General features: G+C 49.7%; 1 protein-coding gene across 1 annotated transcript in view; it reads right to left on the minus strand.

Moving 5' to 3' along the window:
* LOC123356211 (vasoactive intestinal polypeptide receptor 1-like) overlaps nt 1–15,189 on the minus strand; it is a 79,116-nt gene that overhangs the window by 4,381 nt on the left and 59,546 nt on the right. The window contains exon 11 of the mRNA XM_044999202.1: nt 1,450–1,579. Coding sequence (XP_044855137.1) covers nt 1,450–1,579 — 130 coding nt within the window. The remainder of the gene's footprint in view (nt 1–1,449; nt 1,580–15,189) is intronic.

A 15,189-nucleotide genomic window follows, 5' to 3' on the forward strand; every position in this document is an offset into this window, starting at 1 on the left:
ACTAAACTTTGATTTAGTCTAATCTTCTAGGGTAGCTCATTCAACAAGTAAACCCCATGGACTGATAGTGCCGTGTCTCCAGCTCTTGGATGTGATGCTCTAAACTTGGTTAGCTGTGTTGGCCCGGAGGAATGCAGAGGTCTCAGAGTCCTGGATGCAGAGCTGGTTTCTGATGTAGCTGGGTCCTGATCCACAGAGGGCTTTGGAAATCAATACCAAGGCCTTCTGTGGTCACCAGAAGTGAAATGGGGACCAATGATGGGTGCAGGATGCTGGGGTCCCATTGACCTCGTCCCAGATTGTCAAAGGTATGTAGACTCTCAACTTCCATCTGAGCCACTTCTCATGTGCAACACAGGTATCTGCCGAAGTGGGAAAGTCTCCTGCATCTTATTTACCTAGGTATCCTTGTAACAGGGTGCTGGCCAAAAGGCACTGACTCAGCCCCTGTCAGCTCAGAGCCTGCTAGCTCAGCTCCCAGTAAGGGGAAGAGATTGGAGCTGCCAGGCGGTGGCTGATTAAATCCCTAAAGGAGAGACACCTGTGAGCTTGATGGGGGAAGGCCTATAAAGCAGGAAGGAAGTAGGAGGGGAGGAACAGGAAAGTGAGGAGTCAGGGCCTGTTGCTCCTAGCTAGCTGTAAGAACAAGCTGTTCCCCAAGGGGCTACCTGCCTGATAGCGAACTGTATAAAGCTGTAGATACGTGGTGGTGGGAAAATACAAGGAAATAAAAGAGCACTGGTGTTTGAAAGAGTGGTCTCCCGCGAATTTGTGCCGTAGAGCAACGAAGAGCATGTCTACAGTCCTCCATGCAGAGAGAGGGTCCCTGATGCTTGGGACAAAGAAGTTGGCAGAAGTGGGATGCAAATTTCACCTCTTAGTCTCCTAGCATTGTGGGTCACAAAACATGGCTGTTTTATTGATGCTGTTACAAGTACTGTGCGGCTGTTTAGCTAAAGAAGGTGGTTGCTGCTGTTTGGGCCTAGCTATTCATAGGAGCCACATGGCTGGTTTGCAGCCCTCACAGCAATGATACATTCTGTTCCTTGGTAAAATAGGGACTATGCCTGGGGTTCTGGGTAATTGCATCGGGGGAGGGAATCTGGGTAGTACTGAGCTGGTTACAGTCACACTCTGGCTGTTAGTTTGACATGCAACAAAAGGGTGATGCTCCGTTTGCATTAATGGACAGTCAGACGTCTCCTTCGACTGTATTCCCCCCCTCTTATTTTGTAGTTCTCTTTTTTTAAATAAAGAAATAAGGACCTATTTCCTGCCTCTGTCAGCCTACGGCAGCCCCCTCCCTGCCCTGTTTTGATGTGTGGGCAGTGCACAGGGTGCAAGGGGCTGCACGTTGGTGGCACAGGGAGAGAGAGTCTGGGCCCATGTTCACAGCTGTGGCTTCTATTATTGCCTCTCTCTGTGCCAGCTGCTCCCTCACTCTCATACCTGATAGGAGCCAAGAACCAATTCGAAATAGAGTCTTGCTTCAACGCCAATATGTTCCGGGAAGAGGGCGAATACCACGTAGTGAACCCCAAAGAGGGGGATGAGAAGCAGTGTGGATTTTGCCAGTCTCCTGGGAAGAATCAAAGTGACAGGTTCTGGTTATACAAGAATCGCTGTGTTCACACTGTTAGTGAATTAGAAATGCTCTCCCCTCCCAGGTAATAAAGCTACCGGGAAAGTATTAAAACTGAATAGTGCATCTGGCCTTTCTACATCCGTTTAAGTGACACCGCACTAGGTTTGTTGCAGAACAAGTGTCACTTGGGGAGGGGTCAGGAAAAGTGACCCAGTAGTTGGAGCCATGTTGGTTCCAGGATATTAGAGAGTCCAGGTGGGGAAGGTGATGTCTTTTATTGGACCAACTTCAGTTGGTGAGACAGACAAGATTTCAAGCCACACAGAGCTCTTCTTCAGGCCTGGAAAAGGTCCTCAGAGTGTCACAGTTAAACAGAAGGTGGAACAGATTGTTTTGCATAAGTAGTTAATACTCTTCAAGGGACCATTCAAGGTGAAGTGGCCTGTTAACATTCCTCCAGTCATAGGGGGAAAAGGAGAGAGAAAAAATGAAATGTTGAGGGGAGGTGGTGTTAGTGGGTTAGTGTTGTAATAAGCCATAAATCCAGTTTCTCTATTTAGTCCATGATTTTTAGTGTCCAGCAGTTATTAATTTAAGCTCCCACACTTGTCTTCTGAAGGTTGTGCAGGTCACCTTTGAGGATGCAGCCTGAGAGGTCATCCACAGAGTGATCGCTTTCTGTGAAGTGCTCACTCACAGGTGAAAGGGTGTTTTTGTCTATTGTTTTCCTGTGTGAGTTTGTTTGAGAGCGTAGTGATTGTCTGGTTTCACCACAGTGGTGTTGCTGGGGCATTTAGTGCCCTGGATGAGGTACACCACACGTGATAGGCATGTGTAGGACCCATGGATCTTGGGGTTTGATCATCGTTGTAGCCTTGGGCAGCAGGTTTGTATAATTTTTGATGGTGCCCAAGTGGAGCTGTCCATCCATAGGATGGATCGGGGCAACCGCTCTGGTCCCTGCACTTTGGGGGGCCCTGTGTTTCAGGGGGAGGGAGGATCCAGGGTGGCCTGGGGAGTTAGCGGGGGGCCTGGTGCTGGCAACGGTGAGCAACCCAGCCCCAGCACGCCCCGCTACACCCCGCCTCTTCCCACCTGGCCCCCACTCCACCCCATACCCCAAGCCCAAACCCCTGAGCAATGCCGGGAACCAGCGGGGTGAAGCAGAGTGGGCTGGCATTGGGTCACTTGCTGCTGCCAGCACCAGGCCCCCCAGCTAACCTCCCAGGCCGCCCTGGACCCGTGTCCCCCTGAAGCACAGAGCACCACCATGTTGCATGACGGACACTTAACAAAATTACCCGACTTAGTGATGGACATTGTGGGGGGAGGGTATTATGTCATTCAATCATTCAACCCATAAAATAGCACACAATTTTCCATACTGAAAAAAAACCCTAGCTAATAAAACAACAACAATAATTAATTCAATTAATATAATTAATGAAAAATGTGTGTATATGAGATTATTATATGAGAAATGAAAATGAGCTTTGGGATTTTACAAGGCACTGAAATCATTTAAATACATTTGGTACCCTGAGTAATGATAACACTTCTTGCAAATCACATAAATAGGGAACCCATGGTCCCCTTCCCTCACCCCATTGCTAAGGCACACAGGTTATTGCTGACTGCCCTAGGGCTGCAGAAAACCCTATGAGCAAAACATATGGAAAGAAGAGGATTCATTTATACAGAGGGCTGAAGGGAACTACCATAGTGCATTCATTAACACTTAATAAATACATCAAAATGAAATACATTACAGAGATAAGAACCTGTAATGACAGCCTTTACTTCATGAGAAGCTCCAGAGAAAGAAGACGTAGAGGGAGTAATGGTAGGGGGAATCCTAGGGAGACCAAAGGGGCTGGTAGAGGGAGCAGACAGAGAACAAGGGTAGAGGCAGAGTCACTGCAGGGTTGACCCAGTCTTCTGTCTCTCCCCTGTGGGTGGAAACACTGACCACCATCACTATAGGAGGGAACAATAGAATGGAATGCCCAGAAGAATTAATGACTTGAGGACAATTTCCTGAAGGGACCCTTACCCTTGCAGAGCTTTTCTAATTCTGACATTTACATTTCTACATAGGGTGGTTTGGCCCACAGAAATAAAAATCTGTACATCTTCCATGTGTTTTGGACCAATGGAAAAAACCAGGTACAATTCAAGTGACATTTAAAATTGCCTTTGAAGCTGAGTTAACAAAATAAATGAGCTTATGAACAACCAGAAAATATACTTCAAGTGAAAAACTATAAATGGACTTCTTTGCAAAGAAATTGTAAGTTTTCTTACAGGAAAAGCCACAAACTGTCTGGAATGGAAGAGTAGACTGAATTACTTGCCTCAGTGGAATTAAATCCTATGCACTGCTACAGACTAGGGACCGAGTGGCTAGGCAGCAGTTCTGCAGAAAAGGACCTAGGGGTTACAGTGGATGAAAAGCTGGATATAAGTCAACAGTGTGCCCTTGTTGCCAAGAAGGCTAACGGCATTTTGGGCTGTATAAGTAGGGGCATTGCCAGCAGATCAAGGGATGTGATCATTCCTCTCTATTCAACATTGGTGAGGCCTCATCTGGAGTGCTGTGTCCAGTTTTGGGCCCCACACTATAAGAAGGATGTGGAAAAATTGGAAAGAGTCCAGCAGAGGGCAAAAAAATGATTAGGAGGCTGGAGCACTTGACTTATGAGGAGAGGCTGAGGGAACTGGGATTGTTTAGTCTGCAGAAAAGAAGAATGGGGGATTTGATAGCTGCTTTCAACTACCTGAAAGGGGGTTCCAAAGAGGATGGATCTAGACTGTTCTCAGTGGTAGAAGATGACAGAACAAGGAGTAATGGTCTCAAGTTGCAGTGGGGGAGGTCTAGGTTGGATATTAGGAAACACTATTTCACTAGGAGGGTGGTGCAGCACTGGAATGGGTTCCCTAGGGAGGTGGTGGAATCTCCTTCCTTAGAGGTTTTTAAGGTCAGGCTTGACAAAGCCCTGGCTGGGATGATTTAGTTGGGGTTGGTCCTGCTTTGAGCAGGGGGTTGGACTAGATACCTCCTGAGGTCCCTTCCAACCCTGATATTCTATGATTCTAAATACCCAGAGAATTGCTGGGCCTGTGATGATGATGACCGGGGCTTGTTCACCTGTGGCTCCCCCTCCCCGTGCTGTGGAGGCACAGCCAGGCAGGTCTGCATCTGCAAGCAGGCGCCCTGCCTCAGGTGCAGCTCCCATTGGCTGAGGTGGCCAATAGGCTCGGAGCCTCCCAACCAATGGGCTGGGGGGGAGGAGGAAGGCAAAGGGGGAGATTGTAGGGAGCAGGGGAGGCAGTGGGAGGGGAGCTGTCTCTGGAGGCACAAAGTGGGGACTCTCTGGAGAGGGGTGACGGGGGCACAAGGGCCGGTGGGGATCTTTCAGGGGGGCAGAGGGTTGTGTGAGGTGGGGGAGTGATGGATGGAGCCAGCTCCAGCCTGGGTCTACTCTGCAGGGGAAGGGGTGTTGCTATAGTCTCCCCAGGAAACCCCTCTGTACCGTGTATTTTATGCCAGCCCTAGGGTGCCCATTGCTGCTCCTTTCCCTTGCCCCTGGCTACATCTGTCTGTCCCCGCAACCCCCCGGCTGTGTCTTTGTGTCTCTGTCTGACAGTGACAGACTCCTGGGGCTCTCTCTGCCCGGGGCTGAGAGCCGCTGCCTGCGGCTCCCATTGGCCGGGTTCCTGGCCAATGGGCTGGGAGCTGGGTCAGCGCTGGGGGGGTGGGGAGGGAGGACAGAGGCATCATGCAGAGCTGCCCTGGCTTGTGGAGAGGCGGGGGAGCTGCCGCTGAGGTGAGAGTGCCCCACGTTGCTGACCCATAGCACGGGGTCTCCCAAAGCATGGGGACAGGGCCGCCCAGAGGGGGGGGGGCAAAGGGGGCAATTTGCCCCGGGCTCCGCAGGGGCCCCCAAGAGAACAGCGGAGGCTCCCGCCTCCGCCCCTCTCCTGGAGCCTCAGCGCATCAAGCGCCGAGTCTCCGCCGGGGCCTCTGAGCCCCGCCCCGCTCAGAGCGGCATGGGGAGGGGGCGGGGCTGGGAGCTCTGGGCTCAGCTCGGCTCCCTCCGCTCGGCGTGGAGCTCCCAGCCCCGCCCCCTCCCCACGCGGCTCGGAGCGGGGCGGAGCTCAGGCCCCGCCGGCCACACGCTGCGGCTGTTCCGGCGAGGCGCTGAGACTCCAGGCAAGGAGGGAGCCGGGGGTAAGGGGCTGGGGCGGGGGGGAAGCGGGACCTGCCGCCGAAGTGCAGCCCGGTCTTCGGTGGCGGGGGGCCCCTTCTGTTCCGGGACCCGCCGCCGAAGTGCCCCGAAGACCCGCGGCGGGGACCCTCCCCCCGCCGAATTACCGCCGAAGACCGGGCTGCACTTCAGCAGCGGGTCCCGCTTCAGCGGCAATTCGGCGGCGGGGGGCTCCCAACGTGGGTCTTCAGGGCACTTTGGCGGTGGGTCCCGGAACGGAAGGGCCCCCCGCCGCCGAAGACCCCGGGCCCCCGGAATCCTCTGGGCGGCCCTGCATGGGGCCTGGGGTCCCATGGAGCATGGGCACCAAAGGCCCATATAACTCACGGCCTATGGTCGTAGCAGTGGAGATATGGCCACAGGTTTTGCATCCATTGTTCTGGCTGGGTCTGGTGCTGCTTTGACTTAGTGCGTCCTGGTCTGTGGGGAGCACTAGCAATGCTAGTGCCTGCCATCACCATGTTACCAGGCCCAGTAACTCATCATTATTGTTTCATTTATACAATACCCTAAAGGCACATGGTGCAGAATTGGCAAATCCAATGTGACAGTATCCCTTCCCAGGAAAGCTTGCAATCTAATGGCCCAATTGTGCCATGAGTGAAGCTGGCAGATCTAGGCCTTATATTAAAACACCTAACTTGCAGCCAATCAGATTTGTGAGGTGGAGGGGGAAAGGAAATGTGGGTTTTATGATAAAAGATTGTCACAGTCTTAGGGCATGACCTAATAAAGATTTTCAGATATGGGACCACCGCCAACTCATGCCATACTGACTGTGGCAACCATTTTAAACAACATTGTCATAGTCATCAAATAACATTGGTCTACAGTTGGAAATACAAGGGATGGCTTCTTGGTGTTGCCTCAGTGTAACTTTACAATTGGTGTAAGGACACATTTTGTACTAATTTTGATCGTCAACATAGTCTTGACAGAATTTAATCACATTTCTCTTTTTTCTTTCAGATGCTACATTGGTAGTGTGAAAGCTGCTTGGTGATTGGCTAATATTAACTGTACACAGTAGCAAAAGGTATTAGATTATTACTGGCTGTTACTAGTGCTTCAAAACATGTCAGAAAGATACAAGCTTGTTGGAGAGGGAGGTCCATTAACAGGTACGTCCCGTTCCTCTAGCAAGTGTGTGCATTGTCAGGAAGACACAAGTGCAGCGTTGATTAAGTCAGCAGAGACTTAAGAGAGCATGTTGGATATGGCTATCAAATGCTAGCAGAAAATAGCAGCTATTTTCATAAACTGAATGCATTTCCCCTATCCATAGACGTATGTAGATTAGATGATGGTGGTACTGAAGTGACATTGAACAATGGACATTGGCACAAAACCTGCTACATCAAGATAAACAGGACCAAATCACGAGGGCTAAGTTAAAAAACAAACTGTGGATCACCCTGACAAACTGCAGAAGAAATACTCAGGTTTAAGTGACCAACACAAAGGACCTCCAGAAAAAGAAGTGTGCTTCGTTTGTCAAATGAATATACCATCAGAAGACCACCATGAAGCTTCTACCCTCAGCCTGGGTTGCCTGCACGTGTATACTTCAGCTGCAAGATCAGCTCTTGCGTGCAAAACTAAGTGCAGGGGACTTAGAGGCCCAAGAGGCAAAGTACTATGCAAAATGTTTGATGTCTCTCTACAACAAAGTTGGGGAGAAAAAAACTGAGCAAAGAAACACACTGAAGATGTCACAGAGATTTGCCTTTGCTGAACTGACAAAGTACATTGAAGAGGCAAGACTGAATGAAGATGTGTCTCCAGTGTTTAAACAAGCAGACCTCCCTAGGTGCTATACAGCTAGACTAGAACACTGGCTGGGTGACACTGGTTGGGTGCATTCACGGCGCTAAACCAAAATCCCACATCCCATCACATATTCCAGATATCCAAGCACACAAAGGACGTGATGCACTCCTTGCCTTCAACCAGGATTATTGGACATGCCCAACAAAAAGCATAACGAGGAAGATTGTGACAGAGAAGCACTTCACCTGTCCCAAACAACAAACATTCAAAGGGACATGTTTGAAATGAAAAATGCAGTTTACTGGATCATTTGATCCAGGATGCCAAGGAAAGTCTGTGCCTGGTCACTATTGGCAACTATGTCCGTGATATTGGATGGTCCAAACATTAAAACTCAGTCCAAACAAGTTTCTATTTATCCAGCTCCCCCTAGTTCGGCACAGCTGGTGCAGTGCAACAGCAACATCCATTGCCATGAAGGAACAGAAAGTTTGTACCACAACAAAGCTCAAGCAACACCTTTTCCAGTCTACACTGGTTTGACACTTCATGCACAGACACAAAAAATAAGTGAGCTAGTAGATACATTTTTAAACTGGGATTGCCCATCTCCTAGGACAGCGCACTGGCTATCTCTACCAGCATAGCAAACCATGCATGCCAGCACTTTGAGGAGGAGAATATAGTCAGTCCTCTAAAGCTTTTGGTGATCTGTTCACTACTGTGGTCAGAGATAGATGAGAATCCCAGCTCCACCACAGCAACCGACTCCTTCCACAGAACTGGGATATCACTTTTTCAGCATCCCAGTGCTCAGCTGGAGAGAGCTGTCTGGGAAATTCCTGTTACATTGAAGCATCAGTGAAGAATCTTGAATTTCTCACACTTATCCCTCCATTGATTGTGAAGAAAACCAGCGCTCCCATCCTTTCTGCAAATGGTGAAGTCAAGACTGACTGCCAACAGATTACCCAAGCCTTGCAAGAAGAACGCAGGTGGCTTGACCCGGTAAGACAAGCAGCCAGTCTGGATACCATCAATGGCAAGCAAGACATTTCCTGGGCAGCTTACCATGCCAAACAGCCAGTGCCAGACTTTGGCTCAGCCATCACAAGCTTCTTTGCCCCCTTCCAGCTGACTCCAAGTCTGTGGCAATGATCTGTCTTGCCATGGATGTGATAAGGAATGTTATTCACCACCTAACCTACATCATGTGCCAGTGTTCACTGTGGATCAGCTCCTTTTCACCATAACCAAAAAGATACTAAGCCTGGCCTGCTGGGGACAATTTCGTTATTATGCTGAGTTGTCTTCACCTGGAAATGGCAAGTCTAAAGCTGACTGGAGACTGGCTAGAAGACAGCAGATGCACACAAGTCTTTGTTCAGGCCCCAGTGGCCTCCCTCAGAATGGTCAACTCCTTCCTGAAAAGTGTCTCATGTCACACGTACTAGGTGTGCCCACCAAGTAGCTACCAGCAAGCTACTTCTTGCTCCAGAATGCATGCACACAGTACACAAGGTCTCGGGGAAGAGGAGTCCCCCTGGGAAATGATAAATGGTGTGACAAGTGAAAACGAGAAAACCCAGTGTTCTGCTTCTGGCATACCACACTTCATCTGGAGCTTCTTGTATTGACCTATGTGCTGTCAATCCAGCAGGCCAGCTTTGCACTATAGACTGAGTGCCTGGGAAAGCTCTCACCCTGGTTCTTTGTCTTAGATCATACTAATTACGCTTTCATGGGTGCCTGTTCACCTGCAAGATAGGGGAAACCTTCACGTAGCCTGACACAGCTAAAAGGGGAACTGTCAGGTTCCCAAGACACAGCATGTTTTCTCTGCAATCGCACTTGACCAGGCTCATGAGCAAAATAATGCCACAATCAAAGGGGCTGGTGGAGCTGTTGGCGTAACACGAAGTCCAGAAGCCCTCTGGTGCCGGACGAGAGCAGGACCAGAGATGGCCAGGTTGAGAGGAGAATTTGAAGTGGAGAAAGGAGCCCCCTGAAAAGGTCTAACACAAAGCACCATGAGCAGGTGAAAGGTGCCTAGGTTTCTTTTGCATGACATGTCAAGGCACTTGTTGAGGTCATAGAAGACATGGGCAACCCTTTCTCAGAAGAGAGTGTAGACTTAGTTAAACTCGCCACCAAAGATATTGCAGACCCTGTTGTGATTGCATTATGGAGGTTGAGAAGATCAGGCAGCAGCGGTACACCATGTTTGTAACAGGGATTGCAAGACAAAATAAAGCCATCAGAGCCTAGCAAGCGAAATAAACTACCCTTGTTCAGCAGCCACCTGCACGGGAGATCTCCAAGACCATGTTGCAGTTTTTCTCCTTGACAAATGACTGCTCCCCTTCTCTGACTGGTACATACCTTGCCAAACACATGATGGTCACCGGGATATTTCTCTCAGTGTAAGAATCAGGCATGCTCCCTTTCATTGTCTCAGATGGGCAAACTACAGCTTGGCAAGCAATCTGACCTGATGGCTATTCTGGAAGGGCTATGTTCAACTGCAAGATACAGCTCCGGCAGGAGATGCCATAGTTTTTGATGGGGCAGCTCTTGTGAAGATGTTGAAACCCATTGCTAGTAACATGTTTGATGACAATGCTATAAACATTTTTATTCCCCACTTCGAGACACAACTACAGTGTTGCAGGAGGGTGGGATGTTTGCATTGCTCAGTCTCAAGGCCCAGACCAGAAGCAGGAGCAGAAGGGAGTCAAGAGGAGCACCAAGCCTTGCATCCCTCTACCACTAAAACTGGCAAGAGTTTCTGCGCATAAATGAAAATAAAAATGAATCTGCTGCTTCCTTGCATAGTCTATTACACAGTTAGCTGTGGAAGGCAAAGAGCTAATCGCCACGGATGGTCAAGATGTACACCGCAGCGCTACCTGTGATAAGACCAGCCTTTCCCCAGGCAACCATGAGGGAGCAGATAGCAGAATGCTGCTGCTGCTGCTGCATTCAGTCAAAGAGGTACTCCAGTTCTCATGTGCACAGTTGACACCGATGGCGTAGTGCAGGGGTCTCAAACTCAAATGACCCCGAGGGCCGCATGAGGACTAGTGCATTGGCCCGAGATCCGCATCACTGACACGCCCCCTTGCTGCCCCTGCCCTGTCTCTTCTCCACCTCCTCCCCTAAGCGCGCGGCTCCCCACTCCTCCCCCCTCCCTCCTGGAAAGTGCTAAGCGCCACCAACAGCTTTTTCAATGCACTCTTCCAATCCTTGAAATATGTCACGTCCCGTTGTGATACCCTTCAGTGGCATTAAGTCTAGCAATTCTTCAGTTATATTCAAATTGCAGTCCACACCTCTAATGAACACTGCACACTGTGCGGTATCTGATACATCTGTACTCTCATCAAGAGCAATTGAAAATACTTCAAAGTCTTTTGCCATTTGAATCAATTGTTTTTGCACATTATCAGCTAAATCCGTTATCCTGCAGGCAACTGTATTTGCAGACAAGCTTATGCCTCCAAAAACTTTCTTCCTATCAGGACATAAAATTTCACTGGCCTTCATAAGACATTCTTTTATGAATAAGCCTTCTGTAAAAGGTCGCGATGATTTAGCTATCATTTCGCTTATCACAAAACTTGCTCTTACTGAATCTTCGCTAGACTTGTTAATCCCTGAAAATAAATTTCTTTGCTTGGCAAATGCTGCTTTAAGTTGCTGAACTTTTTCCTCTCGGATTTTTCCGGTGAATGCATCATATTTTTCACGGTGCATCGTGTCATAGTGCCGACGCACGTTATACTCCTTGGGAACAGCAATCGTTTGCTGACAAATAAGGCATTGAATTTTATCTTTTACCTCTGTGAAAAAATATAAATTCTCCCATTTGTCTTGGAAAACTCTCTTTTCTTCCATGAGTGTTCTTTTTTTTGACGAAGTCATTTCCAAGCAGTTTTAATAAATATATACACTCAATAATGCACCTCACTCAAAGGACAAAACACGCACTTAGATTTACTGCCTAAGGCTCTGGGAGGGAGTTTGGGTGGGGGAGGGGGTCTGGAGTGCAGGCTCTGTGCTCGGTGCAGGCTCCAGGCTGCGGCAGGGGGTGGGGGTGCAGGCTTTGGGACGGAGTTTGGGGATAGGAGGGGGTGCAGGAGTGAGGGCTGTGGGGCTGAGGGTGAGGGGTTTGAGGCATTGGAGAGGCTCGGGGCATTGGAGAGTCTCAGGACTAGGGGAAGGGCAGCCTGCCCTGGCCCTAGTGCAGGGGGGCGCTAGGACCCTGCGGCAGCAGGTGATGCCGGAAGCCGGCATAGCGGAGGAGGAGTGGAGTCAGCGTGAGCTCCCGGGCAGGCTACCGGCGGTGAGGGGGCAGCAAGTGGGGGCTGGTAGACACTGGGGGGAGGTGCGTGGGGGCGGCAGGTGGGGCCAGGGGAGAGACCCGGCCCCAAACATTGGGGAGCAGCGCGCGGGGAGCTTAGGCACAGAAAATAAGTCGGGGAGGGGGACGGGGGTGAGGGGAGTTTGGCGGCGACAGGAAGTAACTGGGGGAGCTCCGCGGGCCGCAGGGAAGAGCTCCGAGGGCCGCATGCGGCCCGCGGGCCGCATGTTTGAGACCCCTGGCGTAGTGCTTGCTGTCGCATATGTGCAAAGACCTCAGATCCCTGCACTGTGGATTGGACTTGTACTGGCCCACGAGACAGCTTCTTCACTTGGCCCAAGCAAGTCAAAGGCATTCCCAGCGTTTCATGCTGATATGGGTTGTGACGCAGCATCTGATTTTGCTGGAAGAGGAAAGAAATCTCCATGGGATTCCCGACAGGCATCTGTCCCCTGTTTTCATGAGTTTGTCTGCTGCACCACAGTCTATGGTGGATGGAACGATGTCTCTGCTGCAGTGCCTTGTGGTGCCTCTGCATGACAGGACAAGTGGCACAAATGCTGCTGGTGTGGCCCACAAGAGGCTCTTGAGACAAGGGCAGAGCTATGGAATCCCTCCACTGACCAAACCTGCTCTGGTTCAGCACAGTGGGTGAGCTGCATACCAAGCAGGACACTGCTGGGGTCAGACTCCTGAGCTCCCCGCCCCCAAGGAATGGAGATGGCCTGGGGGCACTGAGGGATGGAGCCCACTGTGGACAACCCTCCTGGAAGCACAGGATTATTGTCGTGAACTCCTAAGATGGGGCTGCAAAATGGGGTGCCATCAAGGTGCAAGCATGGCAAGGAAGCACTGAGCTGGGTGCCCTGAGCCCTTGTGGTGGGGAATGTGATGTTTGAGCATACCAAAGACTGTGAAAGAGACTCTCTTATTTTGTTTTAGGCTGCCTATTTACGTACACTGCCTTTTCAACCTTTGAGACACAGCAATATCCTGATATACCAAGATAAATTGGGAATATTGTTATTGGCAAGGAGAAATGTAACTTTCAGTTTGTGAACAGAAACTTGTAAACCTTCTGTGTTATTTTTCTATATAATGAATATTTTAGTAACTATTCCCTGGTGACATGCTACAGAGCATGTACTAAAATATCAAGAACTAACTATCTCAAGCCATTGCAATTCATTGCTTTCATTTTCAGGACACCTTAGACAATAGGAGTATAAATTTACAAAAATAAAACTGCACTGAGATGGTTTAATTCCATAAATGATCAGTGTCAGAAAATAGCAAGTAGGGAAAAATGAATTCTGAATTTAAAATGGCTGCCACAGCCAACATGGCCTGAGTTGGTGATGACTCGCTATCTGAAGATCTTTGTTAGGTCATGCCCTAAGGTTATGGCAAATTTCATGCTTTTATCAAAAACCCACAATTCTTTTAGAAATCTGATTGGCTTTTGGGCCCCAATTCAGCAAGGCACTTAAGCCCAGGCCTGTGAAGGAGCTGGCCCATTGGAATCCATGCCTGGGGATGTTAGTAAATGGGAAAGGGTTCAAACAGAAGCTGCAAGGAACAGACTGAAGCACAACTTCAAAGCACCGTCTCTACAGCTATTTTCAGAGCACTAGTATGAGCCCCACTAGCCCAAGTCTGTTGACCCAGACCAGGAGGCTTACTCCAAAACGCTGTGTCGATGGACCCATATGGACAATAGGGTCTGAGGCCGAAAGAAGGGCGATAGTAACCAGAGGCGGCTCTAGCAATTGCGCCGCCCCAAGCACGGCGGCACGCCACGGGGGCGCTCTGCCGGTCGCCGGTCCCACGGCTCCGGTGGACCTCCTGCAGACGTGCCTGTGGAGGGTCCGCTGGTCCCGTGGCTCCGGTGGAGCATCCGCAGGCATGCCTGCAGGAGGTCCACCAGAGCCGCAGGACCAGAGGACCCTCCACAGGCACGCCTGCGGGAAGTCCACCGAAGCCGCCTGCCGCCATCCCGGCGACCGGCAGAGCGCCCCCCGCGGCATGCCGCCCCAAGCATGCGCTTGGCGTGCTGGGGCCTGGAGCCAGCCCTGATAGTAACTGCCATTAGGCTGTGCACTTGCTTAACTCAGCTCATGGTGGTTCTGCATTTTCTAAATGAGTTTGACACCATTTCTTTCAAGGGATGAGGAGGGTCAAGTGGGTTCCCAAGGGAGGAGTTTTAAGGAGACACTTGGAGGAAGACAGTGAGAGGAAAATGTACCGTCCCAATATTCTAACTACAGTTTCTTGACACAGCTCCAGCAGAGAGCTCGAGCATGACACCTGGCATGGACATAAGCCATTTTCAGTCCTCTGTGAGGGCTTTCCTTGTTTGGGTTTGATTTAGCAAAATGATAGCTTACAACTGCTGGAAAATTCTGTATTGAATACAATGTAGAAAATGTTATGGCTACAGGTGCCACTTGGGGCCTACAACTCTCTCATATGAGTAGTTTCATTTCACGTTTTACTTGCATGCATAAAGGATGCAGGATCGGGCCCTTTCAGGCTGATTAGGCCTCAACTGGAGTATTGTGTCCGGTTCTGGGTGCCACATTTCAGGAAGGAGGTGGACAAATTGGAGAGAGTCCAGAGAAGAGCGGCTAAAATGATTACAGGTCTAGAAAACATGACCTCTGCGGGAAGATTGAAAAAATTGGGTTTGTTTATTCTGGAAATGAGAAGACTGAGAGGGGACATGATAACCAATTTCAAGTACATAAAAGGTTGTTACAAGGAGGAGGGAGAAGAATTGTTCTTAGCCTCTGAGGCCAGGACAAGAAGCAATGGGCTTAAATTGCAGCAAGGGAGGCTTAGGTTTGACATTAGGGGGTTGGACTAGATGACCTCCTGAGGTCCCTTCCAACCGTGAGATTCTATGATTCTACGATTAGGAAAAATTTCCTGACTGTCAGGGTGGTTAAGCACTGGAATAAATTGCCTAGGGAGGTTGTGGAATCTCTGTCTTTGGAGATTTTTAAGAGCAGGTTAAACAAACACCTGTTGGGGATGGTCTAAATAATTCTTAGTCCTGCCATGAGTGCAGGGGACTGGACTAAATGACCTCTTGAGGTCACTTCCAGTCCTATGAGTCTATGATGGTTGGTGATTTATCTATCTAACCTTCATGCGGCATTAGGGCAGGTTTTTTAAGACCTTATAGCCCAAAGTTTCTACTG

This window comes from Mauremys mutica, chromosome 25, assembly GCF_020497125.1.
Source record: "Mauremys mutica isolate MM-2020 ecotype Southern chromosome 25, ASM2049712v1, whole genome shotgun sequence".
In the NCBI taxonomy this organism is placed as follows: Eukaryota; Metazoa; Chordata; order Testudines; family Geoemydidae; genus Mauremys; species Mauremys mutica.